Here is a 27,138-nt window from a genome sequence, read left to right as displayed (position 1 = left end):
CGAGCAGTGCTATGAGCAAGATGAGGGCATTCGACAGAGACAATCCACGTGGTTTGCTCGATCAACCCAAATTATTTCACTCATTCGCCGCAGCCCTCGAAGCGGTGGCAGTACAATTACAAAATACGTACACCAGACGCGATACATTTGAATCAATTCAATACTTGCATAAAGAAACCAGCGAAAGGAGAACAACGCACGGAACATGCTGACATTCAGCGGAGACGCGGTACTGAACTCAGCGAGGATCAACAGCAATAGCCCCTAAGTTCATTTCCCACGAGGATCGGAACCGAGCTGCGGCTTCAGAATTTCAACGGGTGAGGGCAACCGTGCTCACAGCTACGGTGACCATGAGCTATCCAGGGGTCCGTCGTGTCGGCCTCGTCGTGCCTCGCTTAGCTTTTCGCAATATGTCGACGAATCTCAACAGACCATCACCACCGCCTCTGCCCAGAGATCAGCAACGCGAATTCGAGAACCTCATTCGTAAAGCGCAGACGCCTTTAGCATCGCCTTCAGCCTCGGAGGAGATAGATTTGACTTTGCACCCTGATGCTCGAAAGCCGCTCCAGCCGGAATTCGAGGGGGACGTACATCCTACGACAGGAGAACAAGGTGGGCCTAAACGAGAGCCCGTGAAACAGTGGAGGCAGGGTGAAGGTGATTGGAGCTTTAAGGGGAGAGTCTCCGACTTCTAACTTGAAGTGGTAAATACTTCTCTCGCAAAGACACGGTTCAGTGATTTACAAATCAGCGCGTTCATAGAAGACAGCCACACAGCCTTTACAAACACCTAATTGTGTTGGTTACATTCCGTAACAGACTGCGGATGGTCAATCTGCATTACAGCATGTACAATAGCTACATCAGAACGAGATGATGATTTTGATTGATCTAGAATGCAGTGTTTGTGGGATACTCATCGTCTGATACCACGAGCAGGAGGCGCCACTCCACGTCCGCGTCGAGCTAGATAGAAATTAGAAAGTTAGTTCGCATTTCCCCGACAAATTGTTGAGCAAGGGACTTGCCATTTGCTATAAGAAAAAGATTCACGGTCAGCGACGTGAATATCGACTAGTTAACATGCAAGAACAAACTTACCGCGCATAATTGTTGCACGACCACGAGCTGTACCGATACCTCTTCCCTTCATCGCATTAGGTCCTACGCGTTTGAACCTGAAAAACAATCGCAATCTCAGAACCATCCCGTTCTCTGGAACAGGAAATACAACTCACATGGGTGCGTTCTGCAACATATCAGGAACAATGAAGAATCTGACCATACTCCCTCGAATATACACTTGATCTAACTGTGAGACACGGCCATCTCGTCCTGTGACAGTGATATCTTTCAACGAGATATTGAGGTTGTCCTCGGCTACAGAACAAGGCATCGATCAGCTTCGTTCATCCACGACCATGGGCTAAATACGATGAATGCGCCCTGTGCGCGTGCGTGCGTACCTTCGGCTAATTTGCCGCGATAAAGTTGGCCAGTTTTGAGCTCGACTGTGATGATGTGGCCGAGGGATTCGTGGAGGAGCTTGACGGGCACACCGAGTCCTGCAGTAGTCATCTTTCGCGGTTTGCGGTGAGGTGAAGCTGCTGAGACTAAGGTTGGTTGCGGCTGTTTGGTTAGGGTTTTCCTTATATGGGGTGAGTCTGCAACCCCTGTCTTACGACCAATGATTCTGGGCTGCCTGCATCCTTCCGAACCTGCAACAAGCCATTGTTCTTGTACGGATATCCATATACTCTCAGATGATGCAGGGATCCAACATGCTCACAGTTGTGTAGTTTTTGGGGGGCTTTGTCTCGATTTTGATGGTCCCTACTCTATATATTGTGTCCACCTGCCATTGCTCGTTCGCATCAACAGTCGAGGTCCGGACACATTGCAAAACAGCTGGGTTGAACATTTCCTTTGTATTCCCCCTCTCGCCCTCCCCTTCAATCACATTCCGTAGATTGCACTGTAAAGAAACCAAGAAAAACATGACTTCTCTGCTTGTCAGTATCTCCCACCATAATTTCCAGGGTGTTCAACCGATAAACCAATAACGGAGTTTCCTTTATTTCGGATACGCCCAGTGTAAGACTATGGCATGAAAGACATCCTATAGATAAAGGTTACATTTGCAATCAATGTACTCACGACGGGCGAACAGTACAATTACTCCGGATTCAATGGAGGGATGGGTTTCTTCCTGCCTTTGACAGGCCATACTTCCTCCATGGTGGAGGCTGCCCAGACACGCCCGCCGCGAGAAACATATCTCACTTGATTTGTGGCGGCTATCTCCCCTCCAAGAATATCCACGTCGGGCTCATAAACCAAAAAGTCTGCGAGCTTCCCTGGTGAAAGGGAACCGATGGACTTCTGCAACCCGAGTGTCTCCGCACCATGAATAGTTGCAGCCCGAATTACCTACAGCCCATCAATCAAATATCGCCCGTGAGATATGCCAGAGCGGACCTACCTCATAGTTGCTGAGACCCCCGGCCTTTGCGAAGAACATTTCCGCGTGGTAGTTGAGACCCAAAGGGGGCTCTCCATGTGCACCAATGTGGGCACGGAGGCCCTTGCGTACCATCTTCGCCACTGTACTTGATGTGTTGAAGAGTGCATATGCTACAAATTAGTGCACCAAGTCAGTAACACTCAATAACATGACAGACAGACAGACATTGCAGAGGTCTTGCAGTGGACTCAGTCAGTCCTTCCAATATGTCATGCCTAGTGAATCGACGAAGTCTAACCAGGATTTAGCTATTCGTCGAGATAGGAATTGGCGCCAATATACTTGGGATCATTGGGAACATCGACATTTGCCCATACGAACTGTTCGCCATGTGCACCGCCATAATTTACAATATGGGTTGGGGTGTTGCCCGTCCCACTGAAAGCAAAAAGATTGATGACATCGTCGTAAAGAGTTGCGACAGGTAAATTATGCTCGACGGTAGTCATGCCTCCAATAAATCATAAGCAATCGCATCGGCGGGCGAAACAGTGCTTACCGTCTACAATGTAAGTCAAGTCCCAGTCCTGGTTCATGCCACCTTCTGGTACACATAGCATGCTAAGGTTTCGGGCCTCGAGAAGAAGTCTCTGCCTTGATGCTCTGTGGTAAACTGTCAGTGTGGCGATGACGTTCTATAGCAAAGAGGTTATTACCTCGAAGGTAGGTTGTAATTCTTGTACGAGATACTAGACGGTCCGCCTTCGGCCTTGAGCCTAAGTAGTGCAGAGCGAGCCTCGGCGGTATCAGCGACGTCTTGATGATAGCCGACAAGGCCGGCACCATAGATGATGGTGCCAACGGTGAATATTCTGGGGCCAACAAGTTGACCACTCTCGACTCGACTACGCTCTACGAATCCATTCACGTTGTCGGCACTAGGGCTATAGAGGAAATGTCAATGCTAGCAGCCATGCGCGTTCAGTAAGAACACACTTGTGCAACGTTGTGATTCCGTACGCCAAAAACGTCTCCATTTCCCAGGATGTAGCAGGATATCGAGAGCTGAAACCGTCCCAGTGGGCGTGAACGTCGATGAATCCAGGAATCACGAAGGCTGGGGTGATATTAATTGAGGAAGTAGATAGTAAGACCAATACTTTCGGCTCACCTCCCCGAGCGTCAATGACAGTAGCACCCAAAGGAACAACCAGGTCGTGGGTCAGCCCTGCCGTCTCTATTATACCACCCCTTGTGACTAACGCTCCGTTGTAAATGACATCTGAGGCCACATTTCCTGTTTCCATTGTCACGAGAGTCGCATTGAAAATGACAAGGACATCGGCACTATCAACAGCGTCAGCCGCATTTTGGTCTTGCAAATCGGTTTGAGGTGGAGTTTGAGAAGCTAGAGCCTGACGGGCTTCTTGCTTGAGACGCGCGATGTCGGTAGAATGCTCCACGACGACTTCCTGGAACTTGACATATCGATGAACGCAATCAATTCCAAATGTCAGAGGGTCGGCCTTGATTGCTTTCGCGCATTTGTCGATCTGGGAAACTTCGACAGAATGCAAAAAAGGACCTGATACAGAGTCAGTCACGGTGCAATCATGCCGCACCCATGAAACCCTACCCAAGAACCAGTACAATCTCTTGCCGTCGCCGCTAAATGTCAGATCGTGACCGCCGTCCAAGCTCAGTCGGGCCAAAGCTTCACTAGCGTTACCAGGTTTTGACCAGACCTTTTCGCCTACACCTACATTACTCCCATCGACAAGGTATACATGGAAGAAATCGACGAAGGCGACTTTGCTAGGTCGATATCTGTCAGCCCGAGACACCGTAGGTTTATTGTTGCCCAGCCCAAGGAAAGACGACATGGGAAGTGAGTCCCAAAAGCAGAACCACGGGAAGGGCCAACATTGGACATGTTTGATGCTGCCAACAACGATCTCGTTGGACATTTCTCCCTCTGATATCGTCCACCGTTTGAATTCACCGAGTTCGTCGTGGCCTCCCGCAATGTCTACGACGAAGGCCGTCGATCCCTGTTCGACTAGGAGCAGCTCCTTGATCCCTGATTCGGGTGCTTGGAACCAGGGCAGCCGATTCGCAGAGGGTTCAGCGACGTCAATCCAGCGAAGTTTAATAACATCGTCTTCATCGAGATCGAGGTCTTCCGACACAAAATGGACACTGTCGATCGAGACTTCAACGCCAACACATTGACCTGTGTGTTCAGGTAGGACTATGTCACCGACGTACAAGCCTGGATTGGCTACAGCGACGATATCGCCGGTGAGGATCCCGCCTGCTGTCTTTACAAAAGCGATCTTGCGCTGGCGTGAGCCCGACTTGGAAATCGCAGGGGAGTAATATCGGCCGAGTGGTAAGCCTGTGACTTCGTATGAGCACCCCGAGTCGACGTCTGCTAATTCAAGGGTAGAGAAAGTCTCGTCCGACCATCTCGCATGAATAACCAAGGTTTCGCTAGTCTCCAGGCCAGGAACAAAGGAGGGGGAGTAATAGGGGGAGTCAGGGGAGAGAACCGGAACCTTCCTGGCGTCCTTTGATGCTCCAGCTTGAGCACTGGTTGTGAGGCTCTGGACGTAACTGACGCCAGCAGCTTGGAATACCGCCTGCTTCCCTGCTTCATCAACTTTCAGTTCTTTCATCGCCCGTACGCGCGCCACATCTTTGGTTTCTAGGCCGACTAAATCAAGTCCTTCGATTATACCTTGCTTTCCGTCGTTGCTCTGCGCAACCAACGTCTCGCTGATACGCTTCTCTATCGTGGCTTTGAATGGTATGGTACGCGGTTCGTGCACCGGATGCTTAATTCGTTCACCGCGTGAGTTCAAGCTCAATGGGAGATACCAAATTTGACCAGCAGCCCATATAACAATAGCCTCTTCAGGAGAACTAGCCGGAGTGAAAGCGAAGGATGGGTATGTACCCATTGGAGCCGAGACTGTCGATAGATCGTATGTCAACCCGTCGTAGACATGATGAATCGACCCAGTTGCGAGGTCCCTAGAAAGCATTATATTAACACTAGTGCTAGTAGAGTATGGATTACTAACTTGAGCACCAGTACGCTTTTGTCTCGGACCCTCCTCACGAACGCCAGTGTTCTACCATCTCTTGAGAGTTCGGGTCGACTCGCGCCTCCTGGAAATGCATCCACAAGCGTTTTTGTCGTCTTCGTCGTCAAATTATGCGAGAAAATCGAATAAATGCCACTGTGAACGTCTAGTTCACATGAGCCATGCGAATAATAAAGAGGTAGCGGAAACGCACCCTTGCTATAGTCAAACGCTCCACTAGCTTCGTCAAGTACATTCTTTGAGTAAATGAGCGTGTCGTACCCAAGCCAAACGGCTTGTTCTGGGCCAATTTGCTGGTTACCGTACTGAGTTGTGAGATCCCAGCCAGGAGGGAGTTCTCGGCCAACGCGACGTATGCCAGCGCCCACCGCTATTGGAGTAGTATCAGAGGCCATGCTTGGTAGCTGATACTCCCATATTTCTCCAGCGCCTAGACTGCGGGAGGAAGTATACCATTTCGTCGCCGTGAGTTTGTCTCCAGATGGGTGGAACCGAGGGTCGGACACCCAGCGATACGTCTCGTTCGTTACCCGCCGTGCTTATTGGAAGAAGTTGTCAGCTACGACAGGATCATACGAAGGCGAGTCTAGAATTACCAGAACTTCTCCCTTCCCTCAATAAACGTCTGTATCTCCTTTCATCCGTCTCACGTATTTCGTTCGCAAGTAATGTCTCGTCAGTGTTCTGGAGTGCCAACGCGTTGAGCAACTCGGGATTCGCAGGTAATCCCTGAGCGGGGCGGAGATCCATAGACTGGCAGCCATTCCAGCTTGTAACCCATATGTTCTCGATCCCGAGTTCGGCGTCGCTTCTCCAAACCAATGTCTCACCGTCTGGAGAAAAGTGGGGGTCGGAGTCGTGCGGGATGCCGATCATGATAGGAACCGCGCGAGTTCGCTCAGAAAATTGTGCATACGAGGTTGCAGGTAAGCAGTACAAGTCTCCCACCATGTCGAACACGATATCTCCCGTCTTCGGATGCACGTCTAAACGCAACCATGTTCCCTCCGTAACGTCGTATTCCAATACGCGTCTGTATGGGAAGTCCGTCGAGATATCCCAGGGCATTGGTTCACGGAATGGCCATATGTCATCCTTCCACTCCAACGAAGCCGACTCTGTTTCAACTTGGGTTGCACGTCCATGACTGCGATATTGAGATGTTCCCAGGTAAAGAGATGAGGTTAAGAACAGTAGTCCGGCCGTACTGATTGCTGCTCTATATCGAGCAGAGCGCGGCCGTTGTCCTTGCAATGTCCTTTCTGCAAGTTTGCCCATGGCTGACGAAATGGAGGTGACCAGTGGTTCTGGTCGAAAGGATCGACCCAGGCGATGGGAATGACCTGAGTTAAAGCTCAGAGTAGTACAGCCACCGATCATCAAGTGAATGTAGTCACGTGGCAAGACGCGTTCATTGAACTGCTTTAGTTTACGAAGTTGCCAGTTGCCATTAATGTGACAAATCGCTTCCCCCGGGACTGCCTCGGAATTGCAGCATCGACGATCTCAGGTTGCGGAAGTTTGTGGGCTATGGGCTCTACAGAACCCCCATACTCGGTCACGCGCATTGCTCAAGAATAGACAAGAATGACTCGCTTTCCGGAATATAAGTCGATGGGAAACTGGACTTCCAGTCCATCAAGAAGCCACCACCGCCAGATATGTCGAGGCTCAGCGCACAGCTAAGGCGAATGTCAGTGTGGTGTCTCTGTACGATGTACGAAGGGCTAACTATTACTCGTGGACCCATCGAAAAGTGCACAGGTCAATTTGGACATCGAAGGGATCGAACCCGGAACAATGTTCCGTAATCGTCAAGAGCTAAGTGACGCGGGCGTTCACTTGCCAACTATCCATGGGATCCACAGTGTAGGTGAAGATAATGTATACTCGGTTGTATTGCATGGCGGATACGAAGACAACGTCGACGACGGAGAAGAGATGTGGGTACATTCCTTCGAGTGGCGATGTCATTGACTGACAACGTGACAAGTATATATACCGGACAAGGCGAGTTGCTGGACTCTCACCGTCACAATTTATCGTCCGTTTACTTTTGGTTCTACCTTAGGTAAAGGGGCAGAGAAAGGGCAAGCAGTGCGTCACGTCTCCTCGGTTTCGTAGCTCGTTCCCGCCAAATAATCTTCTAAACAGGTTCGTGGACAACGTCAAGCTGGAGGCCAGAATTGGAAGAAGGGCCCGAATGCGGCTCTAAAAGTGAGCCTCTCCATTCTCCTCTTGCCCTTCTTCTGACTTCGCGTCCTTGCAGAATGCTATTGCGACTCGCCTTCCTATCAGAGTTATCAGAGGGGACAAGTCGAATTCAGATTACGCGCCAAGGCCTGGCGGCACATACAAGTAGGCCCTTGTCGGTTTGATTACATTTGTTCAGTTCAACAGGAACCAAGGTATCGCTATGACGGATTGTATACTGTTGACGAGGTAAGAATGCTGGTTCTTCACTGTCGATCCCTCTCACGACTACTGTTGGTAGTGCTGGGAGGCCCCGGGGAAGGCTGGATACATGATGTGTATGTTCAAATTGAAGGTACATCTTACCATCTTCTGTGATTCTGATCCTGACGCTTCCCAGCGATACAACGACGGGAAAGTCACATATGCAATCCCTAAGCGCACTGACCCGGCTTAAATACACATTGTACGTTATTCTTGGAAGGACGTCAACGTGAATCGACACCACCGCCATCATTGCACCGCCGAATACTTCTTGTGACTTATCCATCTGGAAACAACCCGGAAAGGTTCTGAAAGGTAGGCCACACAAGTCGATTAAGTCAAGCCGGATGCGGTAGACGAATCTACTTCTGCTGTCTAAATAACCGTACAATCCAAGTATACTATATTTGAATACTGGGACATGGGTACAACAGAAAATGTAATATCGCCAGCAGTTCTGTCGAATGTAGCATCATAAATGTTCCAAGATAAGATAGGACATATAATGGTGTTGATATACTAACCACTCCCACAGTTCTTACCATCTACTAGCGTGGCCGTCCGCGTCAACGCCAACGAAGGCACGAAATGGATCGTCAGTTCCTCACGGTTCATTTCTACACGAAGGAATTACCGAACCGCATTAGCAACGACGTATAGCGCAAAACCTGGGAGTATAGGGGCGAAGGGATTCATTCACAAAGGTATGGAATTGAAGTACATAGCGAACAGATTCTCGTACGTATGAAAGATGCAAAATAAATAGTGCAATCGTCCTGTAATTCCAAGGCTTGCTTCGGTCAGATGAAAAAGAATTTGTAAATGGCAATCATGATCTTTCTTCGAGGTCACTCAAAAAGGCCAACCAGGTCTTCTTGTCGACGACACCTTCATCTGAGATGCGAGTCAGTAAAAGTAGGGCAATCAACAATGCGAGGGAGCATACAGTAGCCGTCAATGTCGGTGATTACAACGTAACGGGCGCCGAGTTTGGAAAAGAACTGCTGAAGCATCTCAAGCGGAGAGTTCGATGTCAAAGTGAGGGGAGCCTAGAGCATGCTTGAGTAATCATCCCCATCAAGAAGTCCATGTCATACTTGATCCATGTAAATACTAAAGTCGAACATGTTTTGCTCTCGTTCGTCCGCTTCGTGCAGCGAAGAGAGCGACGAAGAGGCCATTGAGTGATGGGGATAGTTTGTATGGAAGAAGACCTCCTCATCAGCGTCGTCGGCTACGAGGCCTGCGATCAAAGCGTCAACGCCTCGGTCAAGATAAAGCATTAGCAAGATACGAACTGAGCGCATGTTCGAGCTCGTTAGCCCCAATATAGCCGACCATTCGCCATCCATTTTCGTGGGGATCTACCCTCAAAATGGGAAACCCACTATCGTCATTACCCGAATCGACCAGACTTTGCAGCTGATCTCGCAGGCTCTTTACGGTATTCTTCTTGTCGAGCTTGATGGTGCTGACATCTCTATCAGTCTGATCAAGGGTTAGCCCATAAGTACCGATGGCGAAATCTTAGCGAGAGCAGACACGTACCGCATCGCCGATTTGTAAATGACCCCAAAGGTACTCGTGCTTCGTATCCAGATATGGCAGTTGCGAAAGCTCGATAACGAGGTCATAAATTCCCTTCGGTTCGAGCGCATCCGCCATGGTTTTAGCGACAAGCACAGACAACATAACAGGCACGGCATAAGTTAACGTGTCAGTCAGTTCAAACATGATAACAGCCAAAGATACGGTCGTTCTCTGCCAAAAGGGTATTCGGACTATTGTTATGTGGAGGGAACAAAAATGAACGACTCACGGTGACACCAGATAAGGCTGCCGCGGCACCAACCATGGCATATAATCCAGGGACAACACAGTCAAGGTCCCCTCCGCATGCGGCAAACATTCGCGATTCTGGGTGTCTGGCTTGCAGGTATTGCATGAAAATGCCGAGGATTCTGCCTGCACATGCACCAACACCCAAAGTTGGAATGAAGATGCCAGCGGGGACTTTGATCCCGAATGTAATGATCGTGAGGGTGCCTTTGACGACCAAGGCCACTAGGATTGCGCTGATCACAGGCCAGATGTGTGCGAAGGTACTTGCGTCCAATACGCATAGGTCAGAGTAGTCTGACGATCCTTTACGGCATTCGGCGAAGAGGTTCGCCACCAACTCTGTACCACCCATCCGAGTATATGGGTTGAGGAAGCATAGCCATGTTGTCAATAAAGTGACCTAACAAACAGTCACTAAGAATTGCACAAATAATACGATCTAAGTCTTACCAGAGCTACTTCGGCTATAGGGTGGGCACCAAGCCAGGTCTTGTTACGGACGTTCTTGCTCCATCTGTAGTTTAACTTGGAGAAATAGGCACCATAGATCCCCTGAAGGGCACATCAGAGGGTGCAACGCCAGAGCAGCAAGACCGGGACATACCCCGAATATGCCAAGAAGGACGAAGGGAACGAGTTCGTAGGCGTGCCAATCCTAAGAGGAGTGAGTAACGATGACAGATAAACTCAAAAATATAGAACATACCTTATCGTAGGTCACTTGAAACAGAACGAGTTTACCAGTGCCAAATGGGTCAAGCATTTTGAGAGTGATGGCTGCAATCATCGCACAGAAGAAACTAGAGACATTGTTAGGTGCAAGGTGGGCTGAGAGGACTAAGATTTACCTTCTCCACATGACCTGGGGCGTGTTAGCGATGTAGTTGAGGTGAGAAGGCTAGATCCATACCTTGGGAGGAAAGTAGTAAGAAACTTCCTCTAAACTGAACAATGTGCCTCCAATTGGGGCACCGAAGGCTACTGCCACGCCAGCTGCACACGCTGCGCTCAAGATCTCTCGACGTTTAGCTGTTGAGTGTATGAGCATGATCCGAGTTCAAAGTTTAGCTTCGCCGACCTTCGTTATTCTCATATTTGCTGTGAAAGCGGCTGACGATATTTCCAATACAGCTCGCAATGTGGACGAATGGGCCTTCTTTGCCAAGGGATAGGCCTGAAGCAACTGACAGGGCTAAGCCTACTGACTTGGTAAACAGTGTACGACCTCCAAGGTAGCCATGGATCACAAAGCCTGTTCCGAGCTCTCGTCAACGTTGTACTGCAAGGGGAATAACGGGCAATATACCAGAAAGGATCGTCTTGATCTCAGGAATACCACTACCGGCAGCCTGTCCAAATTTACATATGAAGGGAAGTAATAGTTAGAATAGTAAGAAACGCGTACATAATAAAGGACTTTGCGTTTGATGGCAGGAACGTTGGGAGACGCGGAAGACTTGTCCTCAGCAAATTGCGGAGCCAGAACCCCAGATTCTTTGCGCGTTACGAAGGTAGTAGACTTTGTGAGATAGATCGTCAGCAAGGACGAGGTGATTGCGAGGAGGAGCTGTGGAATCGTGAAGAACGAATCAAAGGCGCGAAGGTGATAGACGTACAGCAACAAATGCATAGACAAGGTATTGGACGAATTCAACACCTGCATCATCGTCACTTCCGTGTTGACCCAATGCATCAGACCAGGTTCTCCAACTGGGGCAATCCTCCTCTGGCTGCAAGTGGAACACGTTGTCTGTCCCTGGGCAGCAGAAACGCTTCGCTTTGGTCCATGAATCTGTACAATAGCCTTCTTTGATGTCGAATAGCCATTGCTCGCTGCGCACGACCAAGAAGGCAACTATGGCTGTCAGAAACCCTACAATGGTTACGATGATCCATCCGACACTTTTGTCGAAGATCAAGCGAATTCGGGACCGGACGGAGCCACGTCTACGCCTGAGACGTGCAAAGCGAACCGAGTCCTTGATAGCGTCGTGGAGCCAATCAATGGATGTGAACGAGGAGTACCATACTCGAATACCATTGATTTTGGCGTCTAGCTCCGCGCCTTCGTCCGCAGGGCTGCGTTTGGGATCCTGTAGTTGGGCATCGTAAGCAGAGATGGGTCTCTGAAGCGTCAACCGAGAGATGGTAAAGTTGCGAATGGACGCGCTGGGCGAGTGCGACGGCGTATGAGAGGCGGAGGCCGAAGCGGAGCGTCTGCTCAAATCAAGGCGAGGGATATTCTTATTCGGGAGCTGTCTTCGGGAGCGAAAGTTCAAGGTAGGTTTGTTCCATAGCCGGCGAACCGGTGAGGGGGGCAGCGTCCCGTACGATGTAGGCTTGTTCTGCTCACAGTGGAGTGCCGTCTGCTCGTCGTGGGCGGCATCTGTGAAATCGGGGACAACGCCGTCAGCGCGCAGCTGGGGGACAGCACTAGTGCTCCCAATGCGCATCAGACGCTCCCTACGTGTCGTTGTGGTCGTCGGGGGATCATACGGGCCCGGAGCAGGACGCCTGCTATCTGTGTCGGGCATGGAGGCGGTTGCTGTTCAACTCTTCAAATTCATTGGCTTATGTTTTCACCTCCACAACAGCTCAATCCGGTAATGTTCTCCGGCCCTGACATTGATCCGGTAGTATTAAGGAATAAAGTAAAGGGCTACAGAACTGTACAGACGCAATAAGGATACCAATTATCAGCCGTTACTAGTTGTACCGTTGGCAGGAGTGGCTGATAGGGGAGTTGCTGTAGGCGTGACGCTCGGCTGTGTTGATGTGCCCCGCGTCATGAGAGAATTCAAAATCAGGGCTAGGCCGTTGATTTGGGCACCTTTCAGCGATGCGACATTGATCTCTAAGTTGAGCATCGTTCCATTCGCCGCCGAACTTCGTAGTACAGCAGGTGGAAGGGCTTGTCCAGCCGTGAGTGATGCAGCTGGAACCGGGGTGATACCTAGTGCATGAAGTGCAGGTAGCGATGAAACTGGTAATTGTACGGGTATACTCTTTCCCGCAATGGATGCCGGCAGCGAAGGAGATGGAGCGGCGGTTGTGGTCGTGGCCGTAGTTGTGGTGGCGGGTGTGGTAACGGCTGCGGCAGTCGTCGGTGCTGGAGTAGCGAAGGCAGCAGATGTCACGGGAGTGGTGTAGGTGATATTCATCGGGGTGGAAACTGTCGTGTACGGCTGACTATATGCATAAGGATATGGGCGGTACCATTGAGACTGCAGAGTGGATGAAGGAATCGTAGGCGAATTGTAGTATGAAGTGCGGGGCAGTGGGGGGTTCGCTGCACGCCTCTCGCGCTCTATTTTGTCTAACTCTCCCCGAGCAGTACGCAACTCGGCGTTTAGCCATGCCGTCTCGGTGCGCTCGGAGTCCAAGACGGCTTGAGCGAGAGCATACGCCTGGTCCAGAGGTGCAGAGCGCTGGTGGTTTATTAGCAATACGAAATAGAGACTTAGTGTCGCACTCACTGTGCCCTCTCTAATCTTGATCTTCCTGAGTTTGTCTTTGAGGGCCTTGCGTCGCTTGTGACATTCTATAGCAAATCTAGTTTCTGAGGGTGACCCCTTGAGTTCTCGTAACTGCGATGACATGCGCTTGTATCCATACCTGACAATTCAGCTTCGGGAGCCGCCTTTTGCTTCCCCTTGCCGCCATTGATGACCCACTCGAGGTCGTTTTTCGGTTGCTGGAAGATATGGTATGGAAGCAACCTATTCATCGCGTCTTGGACATCCATAAACGGTGTATCGACGTCAGGATGCAGAACCGCTGCATGATCAGCAGCTAGTCTTGCAGCAAATCTAGAGACCGATGAGAATGTTGTCGATGAGATTGAAGAAGGATGCGAACCTCCCCTTCGTTTCTTGTATGATAAGCAATTCATCAGCGGTCCACGATTTCCCATTTCGGGCCCTGGATGAGGCAGCAGGTGCTTCTACTCCTCTGTGACATGTCTGCCAGCTTGACGGACCTGCAGAAGCGGTAGTAGACGAATTGAAGGTGCCGGGCTCCGTCGGGGCTTTCGATGGCTCTTGATGAGCATTCTGGGCACGCTTCAGAGCCGCAAGGTCAGAAGATCCCAGCACAAACGAAGAGCCAGACAGATTCGACATTTCCTGGCGATTTGTTGTGGTTTGGTTTGGCAGTCAGACACCTCGTGACCGTGGACGCTTGAATGATTCAGGGCAGGTCCTTCCCCAAGCGTGACGCCCAACCAGTAAGTAAAGTGCGCATGGACTAATTTGGTAATCGTCATTGGCGACTTAACAGCAATCTGCCAAGTGTACCCAGCTCGAAAAGAATACATTGCAAAGCTTCCCTCAAGGGCCGAACAAAAGAGAAGAATGGACTATTCTGTAGGCGTGTGCCCCCCATTCACTTGCGCCAGATATTGGGCTCTTGCTCTCGCTTCCGCCTCCGCAAGGTGGGGTAAATTACCGTAAGCTCTTTCTCTTGCCTCAGTCTCCGCGAGTTCTAGGTCACGCAATCGCATTTTGATGCCCTTTAGCAAGTCCGATGCCCGGCCCACCTCTTCCGCATTACTTCCCGCGACTGTTTCGGCACATTCCTTGGCCAACATCAAGTTGCCACCCAAGGTGTTGACCTCAAATTCGGCGACCTCCAAACAAGATTTCGCATAATCAGCGACCGGTCGTTCTATAAAAAAACGGGGCATGAGGCTCAGTAACGAAGACCCATGACAGGGAGAACCGAAGAACTCAACGTGTGGCTTGGCAGATCGAGACCACTCGTCGGTGATATCCAATCGACTCAATCCGTTGACCCAGCAAACTGTGGAGCCTGGCTAGTTTGAGTGTTATGATGATCTCGTTCGGATCAGCTCCAAGCAGCGCCCTTCTAAGGCACTCGATTGCCTCGCCAAATCTAAGAAGCCGTGAGTTTTGGTCATGAAGCACATCAAGTGAATGGTTCGCTACCGTCCAATCTCTTCGTAGCACATTCCTTGAGCTTGCCACAGTCGGACATCATAGGGACTGGGGCAACATGGTAAGCGGGGAGAATCACCGAGTCTATGACATACCGTAACGCTGTGGCGTGTTGATAGTAATGCAACGCATATTGATGCATACTCAGTAGCTCGTAGGCTTGGCCAAGACCATACCAAGCCCGGTAGTCCTTTCGGTTCACGTCTACAGTAGCAAAGATTAGCGGCTGGGATAGGCCTGTTAGGAGAGTGTCATACCCACAGCTCGTCTATAGGCTTCAATAGCCGCATGTGAGTTTTTCATCTCCACGTATTCATGCCCCATAAGCGTCCACGCAGAAAGGAAGGTCCGATCAAGTTGGGTAGCACGTCGGAAATACTTGACTGCTTTCTCATGTTCAGCACGCAGCGAGTAATGGTTCCCTAGAGAACATCCGCACCGGTTTAGCATATTCGAAGCCAAGCGTCTGGAAACGTACCAACAAGGCAACACACTTCAGGACGGTCCTTCTCTAAGCGAAGGAATTCGTGGGCAAGTTTTGAGAGTTTGAGTCTGTTGTCGGTCACGTATAGTATGTTCGAGAATATGTCAATGTTATCTATACGATGAGGGTCCATGGAGTGGATTTGGTCAAACTGGGCTTCGGCCTGCCCGAAATCTTAAATAAAAAAGGTGCCCAGCCATCAGGGAAGTTTTGTGGGAATGTGGAGGCTCCGCATGTCCTTACCATGGAGATTGTAGAGACAATTCGCACGAAGGCTCATTATCCACAGACTGTTTGGGAATAGGTCTTCTGTCAGAAGGGCGTCGCATAAGCCGAGCTCATGCTCTGACGGGTTATTCAGCTCGTTCATCGTTTTGATCTGAAACATGTGCACCAGAGCATGATTGGATGGTAGTGGCATCAAAGGCAGGAGTCCGGTTAACTGTGAAATCAATCAGGGGGCAAAGCACCTTCTAGTAGGATGAACACTAACTTCGTCTCCATCTCTAACACAGTTGGAGAGTAAAACCCACGCAGACCAATTCCAGGGAAATCCAGCTATTGATAACAAAGCTGATTCGATGGCCGCTTGCCGCCGAGAAAGTTGGGAGAGAAATAATGCTTTCCTGTTCACGAGTCGACGATTAGTACTGAAATTCGCCGAGTGAATTTAAATTTGAATTACACACAGAAATAATAACCACGGGTCAGAATCCCTCTGAACCTCTTCGAACAGAGAATTGATGGTTTTGTTCACAGGTATAGGCGGTTGATTACGGTTATCTTGTTCGAACATTAGCGCGACGGCGATTCATAAGAAATCGGTTTAGTTGACGCACTGTCTAGCTTGTGCCAACTCCGCAGAGAGTCCTTCTCACTTGCCTTTCATCCAATTAAGACCTACTCTAAACACCGGAGAAGGAGCTCACGATAAATTTACAGTATATCCTTATAAACCGAGCCTTGGGGCTTTTGCATTCCTCCAGTAGGTGTACAGCGCGCATAAATTCGCGTTGATCCATGAGTGTACGCGATGATGTGATCGCGTCCTGTTCTTGCGCTTCAAGCTGCACTTGCAGAATTATCTCCTCCTTGGATTGGGGAAGATACAGTGTCTCAGAAGGCTTGTCGGGATCTGCAACAAGATGCGCGGTCGCCGGAGCGGGTATTGGCGAATATTCAAACCCAAGCGTTGGCAGCGGTGACCTTGGCCTTGCGGGTGTCGATGTGGAGAATGTCATCGAAGCCATAGCAGCCGTCGTCCGTTTGTGGTGAGGAATAGATAATAGTAGTTCGGAGGCCCTTCAATCGTTCAATGACCGGCTATCGCAGTACATTGAGAAACATACCACTTGGACGCGACTAGTAGCCCACGTTCTGCACATTCTTTGGTGGCCAACCTAAGCTCTGAGATCGTCTGGTGGTCTACCACAAACCCCGCCATGTTGCAAGAATGAGAGCGACGCGAAGCTTGGCACTCGGAGGGGGGATCGGTCGATGTCGAGCGCGAAAGAGTAACAGGCAGACTTGCCACTGGGCGGCGCGTTATTATGAAGAATCGGTCTACTTTCCAAATTTGGACCCCGCTCCTGACTTCAGCGTGATCAGCGACTCCGAGCAGGTCACACCTCGCGGTGGTACAACCTTGAAGTCGGTGAGCGCCTTGTCGACGGTCGACAATGATGTCCGCAGCTCGTTGAAATCATTTCTCGTAGATAACACCTAGCCTACTCCAGGGACTCCGTGGGATACCTTCATCTTGGCTTTGCCTGGCGAGCTCATCGAGGGCATCATCAAGCGTCTTGGCGTCTCCGCCACCTATTTCCACCACTTCGATGCCTAACCTTTGGCGGATAACTGCCTTCATTCTTCTGTGTACACTCGCGAGGTTGATGTGGCTAATCTTCCAATCTCGAGGTACAAAGAATAGGCACGTTCCCCGACACCGACAAGCTTCTGATACCTGCAGCCTGGCTGTATTCCTTGGCTCTGGTAAGAACTTTGAAAGCCTGACGTGATGCGGCTAATGCGAGGGCTCAGGCGGTCACACCAGTGAGGCGCTGTCCTTATTATCTTCCCTCGATTTCAACCGTTATACTCCACGGAAATATGTGGTTAGTGAAGGGGATATACTCAGCGCCGAGAAAGCTGTTTCTCTGGAGACCAGCAAGGCTACGAGCGCTTCATCTCGACCCGTACACGTCCCCCCCTCATCGCGATTGATAACATATTGTGATACCCTCGTTTTTAGGGCACCGACTATAACATCCTCGTAATTCCTCGCGCCCGTCGTGTCCATCAATCCTTGTTTATGACACCGCCTACCGCGCTTCGCTCCTTGCTGGCGTGTGTGTTCCATGTGTCAATTGCCCCCTTGATATCATCTGGTCCAGGAAGCAGTTCGTTTGCAGATGTTCTCATCCTGAACGGGCCGGGGACTTGCTTCGTTCTGTGCATTGCTGTGTACCTGAATCGAGTAAGTGCATCTCATGCTGGTGGGACATCGAGTCGAGTTATAACGTCTTCACGGCTTTGTTTCAAGTTCCTAGGTAGGCCATCGCCTAGGCTCATATATGTCGAGTCCTTCGCACGCGTAAAATCACTGTCGCTCTCTGGGAAACTCCTTCGTCCATTCGTCGATAGGTGTGTTTATTTATCGTCCGTTCCCACTAGTACTTATCGTTATCAGATTTCTAGTACAATGGTCTCAGATAAACAAAGGAGAATGCCGTGGATGGTTGGTCTGAGGGAATTATATCCCATAACCAGCCCATTGACTGTCAGGAAGGGGTTCAGTTCGCCCGTCCCACTCTACTCAGCACTCTGGACAACTCCATGTTAACTCACCTACAATATGTGCACATCTGATGGTCGATCCTGACGGGAGCCACGAAATCTGGCTCTGGCAAGGTGTGATCTTCCGATATCGTACAGCGGGCAACAGTCGATTCGACTAAGTGCTCTGTGGTCGCTGGTAACCTGGATAGACATATACAGAACTGTACAGGATACTATCGAAGAGTATACGAACAAACATCCATGTCTCCGACTATGCGACTTTATTTCCTCGTCCAACGATCCTCTCCGGGATTCCCGCCGCCTCTCCGTGGACTAGCGGATCTAGCTCGCTTACTTGGCTCCCATCCCCCAGCCCCATGATCCGCCTTTTGAGGATGAAGCCTTCTTTCTAAGCGCTGCCCAGCCTTGAGAGAAGACACCAAGTCTGAAGAAGCAAGACGCAGATGCATGAAGTTACAGAAGCCCCCCCGATTACATTCTCCATTTTCGTTTTGACGACAGCATGCTTCTCGGAAGTCTGTCACTGGTGAAAGCTCCGCATACAGTGGGCGCCCTGGTTACGGCAAACGGCGAGTCAGCGAAAGTAGAATATATATCATATTCGGGCAGCGTACCTGCATACCAACGATCGTTCAGGTTATCCACCGCCGCCTGAGCTTCTGTTTCCCATTCATAACGAGCGTAAACATTGCCTATGAGGTGGTCACCCACGTTGTCGCATACCTAATGGCGCGTAAGGAATATACGGATTCAACGGAGAAACTACGCACATGTAACTCGAGGAGATGGCCGAACTTAGCCAACTCGCAGTAGAGGTCCTCATACACCGCATCGAACCCCTCTTGTAGGTCCTTTTCAGTGAGCTTGCAGACAGGATCGTGGGCCGGGTTGTGGTAGACATTGGGCAATAATATCGTTTGGGAGAACGGGGGTCGGATATGCTTTCTCGAGCATCTGTCACCGTGCCTGCATGCTCCAATCTAAAACATTCAATACTGCTCGAACGAAGTGGGAAGCAACCATATGTATTCCTTACTTTGTAGTAGAATGAACAATTGACGCGATCCTGCTCGGTACCAAAGATGTTCGCCTGGAGAATGAGAAGATCAGAGAGCAACCCACGGAATGCAAGTCCTCGGTGTACGTACCAAATGGGATGCCATAGTTTGGAAGAGAGTGTATGGTAGTCGGTCGCTGTGAGCAGTGGTCGAAAAGAGGGTGACTAAGCGAACTGGTTCGGACAATGAAACTTCATTCTCAGACTCCGCGAACATCAGAGTTCAGTGGTTTGGCGCTTGTAACGTTGGCTAAAGTGTTGAAGACACCGAACTCTGCCCACGGTTCCGACTCAAATACCCTCAAGTACGGAGGCGACAACTAAAATGATTGGCCTAGTGATGGACCTCTGTTTCGTTGTGAGTTTAATCAATATGATAAACTCGATCGGTCCCTAATGACTCGCGGTATTCGCTCCAAGTCGGTAACAGTTCGCATCGTACAGAGGTCTGGACCTCGATACTCATGGTAGGTGACTTCTTTGCACTCACTCAGTATCATCTAACTGCGTTTTTGCCCCGATATCCAACGGGACGGTAGGACTTGCATGAGAGTCCATGTCCGTAGACTCAAACCCAACGCGAACTTTCCACTCACTCAACCTCCCACAACTGCCAAGCTGAGTTTCGTTGGCGTGGTTTCCTCTAAAACAGCTATTCTATGGATGTGATGGCACCTCGTGGAGGGTTTTTTTCCCAGCTAACTTCTGTTCGCAGACCTCGATGAATGATTCAGCCCGTGTCTTTCTTGCAATACAGGCGTGTGGGCCTCACCACGCTCTGGCCGATCTTCAGGCGATTACCGCGCAAATTTCCTGGTTCTGGTATACTATTCACCCACTTTCGCAGTATACGCCCGACATCAACGTCCATCGCGTGTCGGGGTGCTATATCTTTCTATGCAGAAGTGTATGAAGTGAGTTTTGATGTCACTGTCTGTTATCAGCCTCACTCATCCCCGTTTGACTTGGTAGAGTGGGTCTGGTACCGAACTCTCGGTCATCGGTAGATTCCCTTGCGTCTGGTGCAACCACATCTGCACAACATATCTGGTGCCACTGCTATCGGGGCCATAATCCTCCTATCAAGAAGACCTCCAATGTACTCACGAGTCAATCAGCCTTGGCATGGCTTGGCGGGAAGACAATGTTCGGACGTTATGGCGTGGAGCCAAGCCTAAACCACGTAAGCATGCCTTCCTCGACAACTGTCACTCATGGACTCATGGAGCCCGAACTCACAGGACCTAGGAGGCCCTAGGCGGCCGTATGCCTCGGTACAGAAACGATTCAATGTTATACCTCTGTCTAAAACATCGGGTGTGCTTTATTGATGTTTCTCCGGTAAGCTGGCAGAACTTAAAGGCCCAGCGGCGTATAGCTTTACTGATGATTTCTTACAGCCCCTAGTTGGCCTCAAGTGTTACCACATTGTTTATGATTAGCGGCTGAGCAAATTGGTAATGATACCTGGGTACTCGCACCGCCAACTTCTGCTCGGTCCTCGGGCATCGATCGATTGTCAGGTAGAGTGTAGACCATCCGTTGTATGGGTGTGTCTGCTTCTCCACTCTCAGGTGTGGGAGCAATTCTAGGCGACTTTTCCAGTTGCCCGTGAGTCTTCTCTTCGTTTCATTGGCTACAAAATGCTGTTAAAGCCTTCGTATCATTTTAATTGGTCACCTTGCACCCTTCCGTCGTAGATCAAAGGTAAAGCCCGAAGTGTTCTGGTTATTTCTCTCGGAAAGATAATAACCTATGACGCGGAAAATCCGAAGCCTGTACGACATACCAAGCCCCAACACTAGGAGATGCCGCACATAACCCGCAGCTGGGCATTCAGCTGGCCTATGATGCATTATGGCTGCCGCCGGTGAATATACCTGGCAAGCTTCACAACCTCTCTTGGCACACGTACCTACCAAGTGCTACTTTGAAGAAGTAAGTTTGTTCGCGGTGATAACCGGTCGAGTATCATGTTACCACGGCCATGAATCTGATCCACCTGCATTTATCGAGGATGACAATTGAATGCAGCCTCGAACAAAGGCTTGGCCCTCGGGATATATTCTAGTGTGAGCACCGAAAGCTGTCTTCAACTAACGGGCGATTGGATCGTTCAAGACTTCTATTGTAGCACTATGGTAGTACAAGCCAACGTATTGGTATCTTTTAGTACAGAAAGGGAAACAAGCCCAAAACTCCTTTACACCATAGACGTATCTAACACAGAGAGAACCAATAAAATATAAGTTAGTCCGCAATCAACCCTTTCCCGAGTGCTCCGGAATATTTGTTATCGCTATCCTCGACGGGGCGGTTCCCAAGACATGAATGAATCATCGGGAGGTGCCTCGGTCACCGGCAACATGTCCCATGTGCGGAGGCTATGAAGAGGGTTTGGAGACAGAGACGACGAAGGTGCAGGCCGGCAGTTGGGGTAGACATTGCTCGCCAAGACATTGGCAGCAAGAGCATCGGGGTGTGGACGCTCTGGGGTGGGAATGGAACTGGGTAAATCTTCTGGGGGTATAGCAATGTTGCCGAGAGTGTTACTAGGAGTAGATGAGTACACAGGATAGGGGTGGGCTCGATTTCAATTGACTTACGTTGCAAAAGTATCAAGCTCTGATATGCGATGTTGGAGCACGCAATTGGAGCCCATCCGGTGGCTCGGTGAACGCGCGAGGACTTCGGCTGCTTTTCGCAGCCGCAGGGAAAGTTCGAGAACAACATTGTAGTTCGCTGGCTCGTGTAAGCACCCGCAGTGGCCACTTTGTTGTTTGATGAAAGATGAATCATCCCGTTCTTTGGAGAGGGCACCGTAAGTACCATCGTCACATCCCATTATCCCTGGGTATGACGAAAACCATGATGTCAAATCAAAGTCGTGGGGTACATCGTGGCCAGCAATGGAAACAAGGGGACGGGAGAACTCTTCTGTAGGGGTCAAGGTAGAAGGCGATGGAGTGCTGCCAGGTGAGCTATAGTAGGTATGATCTTGTGAAAGATGAGGCGTTGGATAGACATTGGACAGGGATGACGCGTGGGACATGGAACTAGAACTGTCGCCCCCGTCGGAAGAGGAGGAGCTCGGGGGAGAAGAAGCGTTTGAGGGGAGTTCCGAGCTGTCGCCAAGGCGGGCCGTCGCTCGCGAATGCCATCTGTCGAAGTCTTCACTGGGAGCGGCTGTAGCCTGAACCCATCGAGGATGTGGCTTGTTCTTCAACTATAAATGTATGTAAGTATAAGCGATGATAAGAAGTGTGCGCTGGCTGACCTCCCGAATGACACCCTCCAACTCGGCTACTCGCTTGAGTAGCCTAGCACTCTCATCCTGAGTGTCTGAGCGTTGGCTTGGGTCATCGACTTCGTATACACATAAGCCGGTCTAGACAAGCTATGTATAAGTTGACTGTACACGTTAACCCAACGAGGATCGCTTACCAATCCCAGTTGGGTGCAGCGAGCACAGGCTGGGCGCTTTCTGTCACACTGTTATGAATGTGAGCATTGGTTGTGCGCCAAGCCAAGTAGGTACTTACCATACGTTTTGAGGTGTGGCAGTTGAGGCATGACTGGGTGGTTCTGTTGCGTCGGCTGATGTTCCTCACGTTGGTGCTTGTACAGTAGTAGTTGGGGTAGGAAGGCTTACCGTTTACGGTGGTCGCCCTCTGGTGCTGGGTTAGCTTCGCCAGTGCGTTTTTTGCGTGCAGCGGTGACTTCTGGAGACATAGTGTAGTGAGGCTTCGGTGGCGAGTACCTTGGATGGACATACCTCAGCAATCTACCCATAGTATTTGTACGACCCATGGGTCTTGGCGCTCCGAAGCACCGAACGAGATACAGGAGATTCGTTAGATCGATATGGTAGCTGTAGGTGTCAACCCGAGATCCAGGGCAGAGTGTAGCGAGAAAAAGTTGCATCTGCAAAAGGGAGATAGCATTATGTGAACTGGACGTGAGAATCGAAATTAACAATCAGGATGTGTCGTAAATTAGAATCTGTTTTGGGAACACACTCGAGGGCCAATCAGCGCAAGAACTCCGGAAAGGGAACCAATAAACCGATAGACCTGCCACCTGGTTGAGAAATGCCAAGCTTGTTGCGCCATACACTGCTATCGAGCAGTCGACTCGAACCGAATCAAAAGATGCCAATCATGGTCGCGTTTCCGCCACAGCCAGACAAGAACTTGGTGGTAACTTCTCTCAAGCCAAGCCATTCGACACGTGGATAACTGGCCTATAGCAGTAGACTTCGTCGTGGCACTGGGGTTGGCCTCGTAAAGCCCGAGTGCAAATGGCCACGCTGTCTACCGTCTCGACGACTGCTGGAATTCACTTTCGGACGAAAAAGTATTCAACTGATCTGATGCGACTTTCCAGGAGGATATCCAGATGTGGCGCTGACAGGCGTTCTCCCCTTCTCCTCCTTAACCGGGTCCGGCCATTTAATCTTCCACATCTCACTCGCTGGGGACCTCCGCGGTTCATGTTACCGAAACAAATCCGGATGTTGGGTGGGTGACATGCCTGATCTCTTCTGGCCCAGGCTATCAATTTTGCAGCTCGCCTTACGCACCTCTCGTGGTTGGTCGGTAAATCACCTCGGATACCGGGAGGTATCCCAGACTGCGTAGTCGCCATCAGCGACACCGCTACTGATTTGTTATGTTGGTGGCAGCGCCCTCGTTGCTGCCCGCGGCCTTGTTCACGAGGTTTGTCATTGAAACTTTCCGCAGCAGAATACAACGAATGCGATCCCATACGCCCAACGATGGCGCCGGTCCACACACTAACCTGCCAAGAGCGCAGTGAATGACCTCATACACAGACCGTGTTGCTTACCCCGGAGAAGGATCGCTCACAGGCGCTAGCAAAACGGCTGTTCTAGACAGCCAATACAATCCTACGGGTCACTCTCCGACGCCCATGACATCCACTATACATTTGTCATCATGGGTATCGGTCCGTACTCTAGAATACTGTATTTTTAAGTCGTTAGGCTACCTCACTCCCCTTGTGTAATCTGGCGTGACGATTATGGGAACGTAGATCTAGTGTTGTCCGTCCAATGCGGTCCGTATTACTTCCCGTTATTTTTGAACATCCATTCTGATTCCTCGTCCATCTACCATTATTCGCCGTTTCTGATGGCCGTTTAGGTCGCCTCTGCCTTGTGTCGCCGATTAGCCAGCCATGGATGGCATCCATGCAAAGAATCCCACTTGCTCTTACCGACTTACCATATTGTCAATCATTGTAGGTTCTGACATGTTTCATTCTTCTTCCTCTGCACGGCGTCGTTACCACATGCTGCCCGAATAATCCGATTGAGCAGCTTCGACATGACGCACATCTGTGATGATAACCATCCAACCACCCCAGATGAGATTGTCACTTGTTGATGAAACCAATGTCCCTGAACGTACCAGGGCCATCCAACTATTGAGGACAATTGCGTACCGCGGGTTCCGACTTCGGATTTGGTATGATTTCTCCGAGTGTATTTTTGCCCTGCAGGCCATACCGTCTTTGGCAATTATCCCCTCCTTCAGAGTGCAGAGGGCTTCAGGACCCAGGCCCGAGATTTCGTCATACCGCTGTACATGAGAGTTAGTTGCATTTGCCTACGGCACGATTTAGCGAGATGGCTCTCTATGGAAGCACCGGCGGGAACCCTGCACACAATGTTGGGTACCACAATTACTCCTGGAACCATCGTATGGTGCCGTTGTATTATTATGCTCTTCGGTGGAAGAAGAAGATAACAACAATATAAGGTCCAAGAACAGCTTTCCGCGCCATCAATTGTTCCATATATTCTCCACTTTATACCTCGGAGTTAGGTTGGTTGCATTTCATTCAAAGCGATTCTTACCGTCGTCATTAACCGCAGTCACCCCATCTATTGACGCCCACGTCGAAACACACAGCTCGAACTCACACCGTTGACAATCGACATCACCTGCCTGCCGGACGGAATTGATGATCACGTCGGGGGGTTATGCGGCCAGGGTAGAGAACGCGCAGTGCGAGCATGGTGAACATTTTCCAAAAATATCCTACATTTTTCCTGGCAACTTGCACGCCCCCGGTGGAGTGATATCATCGATGAAGGGTTGTGTGTGGGTTGGGAGGGATCAGAAAGGTCTGGGCACGGTGAGCGTTGCAGGCACGTACATCGATACGACGCCCTGTTCCTCGGTGAGTCGGATCCATATATGGAGTAAGAAAACTGCGGGTCCAGACATCTTCGACGCTCTCACTCCTCCTTCGTTTCAGGGATAACTGAACAGAAGATAGACGGGTTTCATTGGGTTGTTCATACATCCTTCTTCATGAGAGAAGTTAATCTATGACGTTACATGTTAGTCCCAGAGCCACATATGAACGGGAGCAAAGAGATGTATTGTCTATCGTGCGATGCACGGAGGGCGATCATTCGAAGCTGATGAGTTCATGTGAACGCGGCAGCGAGTCCGCCCAGCATGGTTATCCACCAGGCGCGATACAGAGCCCTCAAACCCTCTTCCTGTAGAATTCTCTGTGCGCAGTCCACAATTCCGATGTATGGATCTTCCTCATTTCTGAGACTAAGAGCGGACAATACGTCAGAAATTAAACTGGGAAATGTCCCGAAGGCGTTAATGCATACTCACCCAATGACGTCTTCCTCGGGAGAATATTCAGGGAGATCTTCTGCATCACCGTCAACTTCCTGTGACACGGAGTTGTGTTCTGATAATGCGTGGTTGCGTTGGATGGCAAGTCGGGTCGAAATCACTTCCAACGGCGTCAAAACAACAGTGCTAACGACGACGACGGAAATATAGATGATGGTTCGCAATGGGGGGAAATCAGATGGGGTCGGGATCCCAGGCTTGGACAATGCGGGGAGGAGAAGGCGACGAAGCGTTCCCAGTACAAGAGTCACATAACCCACATGGGCAAATTCAGCAGCAAGCAGCCCCGGTGTGAGATAAAGCACCCAGGGTCGTCTTCTCTCCGTTGGGGTAAGTAAAACGCGCAGTGACTGCATGAGGTTCAACCATGGTAGTTTGTGTGGCGTTGTAGTAGACCTATTGCAGTTAATGAGCGCGAGATCACCAGCTTGAGTTATAGAACGGGAGTACGTACCGGTAGGTCAATATCACCGTGGGTAGGCCGATCAAACTCATGAGTATTCCATAGAAAAGGGTGCCAAGTACGCCAGTATCGGGCGCGCTATACCGCCCATGTCGAGGTTTGGGGTCATCCATAGCCAATAAGAGGACAAGAGTGACCGCCGTAGTAGATAGGAATGTAGGCACTACAGGAACAGTCAATCCCTTATTCCTGTTAGGTTCCAAGATGAACTCCTTACTGAACCCCTTGTACAAGCCACTTAATCTCTATGATATATTGCGTTAGTCCCCCCTGCGCACGGTTCATACAGTTGGTTGTCGCCCACCTCCAGCTGGTACACCCTCTTGAACATCCCAAAGTAAGAATTGATTATTGGACCCGTGTGTGGTTGTGGTCCATCTTCAGGGTCTAACTGCAGGCTCTTCGGATTGTAGTTTGCCCGGAATCGCACAAGCACGCCGGCCAGTGGTACGACGACCGCCAACGAGATAGCCAACGAGGAGAACAGTAGCAGAATATCGAAAATGCCGACCTCCATGAGAGAGAGAGCTTGAGTGGGTTGACTGCGCGGTTGAGCGCTACGCGCATCCTGACGCTCTGGCAGACAAATAGCAGCAAACACTGCGTGTCCACCTTGCATCGCCCTTTCAATTCTTGTCACCTCCCACGTCGACGGTGGCCCCCAATCCAACCTGGTATGTGGCTGGCTTCTTACGAGACTTGGCGATGCAGCTCATGGATTGACAGCGATTTGTTTTCTTCTCTTGTACCTGGTAAATGTTGAGGAATCTCCTCGTATCTTTTGATTTGCGCCAGTGGGTCACCTTTACTAGAAC

The 27,138-nt window shown here is 50.2% G+C and overlaps 11 protein-coding genes across 11 annotated transcripts; 3 read left to right on the top strand and 8 right to left on the bottom strand.

Moving 5' to 3' along the window:
- Positions 1 to 413: 413 nt before the first annotated feature.
- FMP21 (putative mitochondrial protein, conserved) lies at positions 414 to 701 on the top strand (the record flags this gene model as incomplete). Its single annotated transcript, XM_036777390.1, has 1 exon — positions 414 to 701. The coding sequence occupies one exon, from the start codon at positions 414 to 416 to the stop codon at positions 699 to 701; it is 288 nt and encodes a 95-aa protein (XP_036631010.1).
- Positions 702 to 897: 196 nt separating this feature from the next.
- On the bottom strand, positions 898 to 1,584 carry SMD3 (small nuclear ribonucleoprotein Sm D3; the record flags this gene model as incomplete). The annotated part of the gene is made up of 5 exons (XM_036777389.1): positions 898 to 972; positions 1,012 to 1,040; positions 1,108 to 1,184; positions 1,245 to 1,386; positions 1,473 to 1,584. The coding sequence occupies 5 exons, from the start codon at positions 1,582 to 1,584 to the stop codon at positions 898 to 900; spliced, it is 435 nt and encodes a 144-aa protein (XP_036631009.1).
- Positions 1,585 to 2,181: 597 nt separating this feature from the next.
- PC9H_007863 (uncharacterized protein) lies at positions 2,182 to 6,858 on the bottom strand (the record flags this gene model as incomplete). The annotated part of the gene is made up of 13 exons (XM_036777388.1): positions 2,182 to 2,436; positions 2,489 to 2,640; positions 2,696 to 2,763; positions 2,813 to 2,981; positions 3,030 to 3,133; positions 3,187 to 3,414; positions 3,467 to 3,587; positions 3,642 to 3,845; positions 3,891 to 4,055; positions 4,107 to 5,506; positions 5,557 to 5,725; positions 5,774 to 6,118; positions 6,177 to 6,858. 13 exons carry the CDS (start codon positions 6,856 to 6,858, stop codon positions 2,182 to 2,184), a joined length of 4,062 nt encoding a protein of 1,353 aa, XP_036631008.1.
- A 689-nt stretch (positions 6,859 to 7,547) lies between these two features.
- On the top strand, positions 7,548 to 8,230 carry PC9H_007862 (uncharacterized protein; the record flags this gene model as incomplete). Its single annotated transcript, XM_036777387.1, has 6 exons — positions 7,548 to 7,572; positions 7,652 to 7,677; positions 7,735 to 7,797; positions 7,850 to 7,938; positions 7,989 to 8,022; positions 8,075 to 8,230. 6 exons carry the CDS (start codon positions 7,548 to 7,550, stop codon positions 8,228 to 8,230), a joined length of 393 nt encoding a protein of 130 aa, XP_036631007.1.
- A 636-nt stretch (positions 8,231 to 8,866) lies between these two features.
- On the bottom strand, positions 8,867 to 12,413 carry PC9H_007861 (uncharacterized protein; the record flags this gene model as incomplete). Its single annotated transcript, XM_036777386.1, has 15 exons — positions 8,867 to 8,931; positions 8,984 to 9,086; positions 9,135 to 9,280; positions 9,336 to 9,525; positions 9,586 to 9,798; positions 9,857 to 10,279; positions 10,330 to 10,431; positions 10,484 to 10,534; positions 10,586 to 10,679; positions 10,728 to 10,741; positions 10,790 to 10,908; positions 10,958 to 11,131; positions 11,186 to 11,228; positions 11,285 to 11,446; positions 11,496 to 12,413. 15 exons carry the CDS (start codon positions 12,411 to 12,413, stop codon positions 8,867 to 8,869), a joined length of 2,817 nt encoding a protein of 938 aa, XP_036631006.1.
- Positions 12,414 to 12,575: 162 nt separating this feature from the next.
- On the bottom strand, positions 12,576 to 14,000 carry PC9H_007860 (uncharacterized protein; the record flags this gene model as incomplete). The annotated part of the gene is made up of 4 exons (XM_036777385.1): positions 12,576 to 13,307; positions 13,356 to 13,438; positions 13,495 to 13,688; positions 13,738 to 14,000. 4 exons carry the CDS (start codon positions 13,998 to 14,000, stop codon positions 12,576 to 12,578), a joined length of 1,272 nt encoding a protein of 423 aa, XP_036631005.1.
- A 236-nt stretch (positions 14,001 to 14,236) lies between these two features.
- CDC23 (Anaphase-promoting complex subunit 23) lies at positions 14,237 to 16,762 on the bottom strand (the record flags this gene model as incomplete). The annotated part of the gene is made up of 12 exons (XM_036777384.1): positions 14,237 to 14,544; positions 14,612 to 14,772; positions 14,826 to 14,882; positions 14,930 to 15,038; positions 15,092 to 15,256; positions 15,313 to 15,492; positions 15,562 to 15,760; positions 15,812 to 15,944; positions 16,008 to 16,101; positions 16,158 to 16,200; positions 16,248 to 16,620; positions 16,668 to 16,762. 12 exons carry the CDS (start codon positions 16,760 to 16,762, stop codon positions 14,237 to 14,239), a joined length of 1,917 nt encoding a protein of 638 aa, XP_036631004.1.
- Positions 16,763 to 17,153: 391 nt separating this feature from the next.
- ALG14 (UDP-N-acetylglucosamine transferase subunit) lies at positions 17,154 to 18,065 on the top strand (the record flags this gene model as incomplete). The annotated part of the gene is made up of 5 exons (XM_036777383.1): positions 17,154 to 17,310; positions 17,359 to 17,513; positions 17,570 to 17,794; positions 17,861 to 17,961; positions 18,008 to 18,065. 5 exons carry the CDS (start codon positions 17,154 to 17,156, stop codon positions 18,063 to 18,065), a joined length of 696 nt encoding a protein of 231 aa, XP_036631003.1.
- Positions 18,066 to 18,377: 312 nt separating this feature from the next.
- On the bottom strand, positions 18,378 to 19,391 carry PC9H_007857 (uncharacterized protein; the record flags this gene model as incomplete). Its single annotated transcript, XM_036777382.1, has 5 exons — positions 18,378 to 18,670; positions 18,732 to 18,840; positions 18,888 to 19,097; positions 19,154 to 19,207; positions 19,266 to 19,391. The coding sequence occupies 5 exons, from the start codon at positions 19,389 to 19,391 to the stop codon at positions 18,378 to 18,380; spliced, it is 792 nt and encodes a 263-aa protein (XP_036631002.1).
- Positions 19,392 to 21,473: 2,082 nt separating this feature from the next.
- On the bottom strand, positions 21,474 to 22,906 carry PC9H_007856 (uncharacterized protein; the record flags this gene model as incomplete). Its single annotated transcript, XM_036777381.1, has 6 exons — positions 21,474 to 21,726; positions 21,781 to 22,400; positions 22,452 to 22,562; positions 22,619 to 22,666; positions 22,717 to 22,771; positions 22,827 to 22,906. 6 exons carry the CDS (start codon positions 22,904 to 22,906, stop codon positions 21,474 to 21,476), a joined length of 1,167 nt encoding a protein of 388 aa, XP_036631001.1.
- Positions 22,907 to 25,634: 2,728 nt separating this feature from the next.
- On the bottom strand, positions 25,635 to 26,840 carry PC9H_007855 (uncharacterized protein; the record flags this gene model as incomplete). Its single annotated transcript, XM_036777380.1, has 5 exons — positions 25,635 to 25,770; positions 25,837 to 26,256; positions 26,315 to 26,486; positions 26,541 to 26,568; positions 26,628 to 26,840. 5 exons carry the CDS (start codon positions 26,838 to 26,840, stop codon positions 25,635 to 25,637), a joined length of 969 nt encoding a protein of 322 aa, XP_036631000.1.
- Positions 26,841 to 27,138: the final 298 nt, after the last annotated feature.

This window comes from Pleurotus ostreatus (assembly GCF_014466165.1).
Source record: "Pleurotus ostreatus strain PC9 chromosome Unknown scaffold_5, whole genome shotgun sequence".
NCBI classification, from domain to species: domain Eukaryota; kingdom Fungi; phylum Basidiomycota; class Agaricomycetes; order Agaricales; family Pleurotaceae; genus Pleurotus; species Pleurotus ostreatus.
This window is presented reverse-complemented; position numbering and strand designations above follow the sequence as displayed.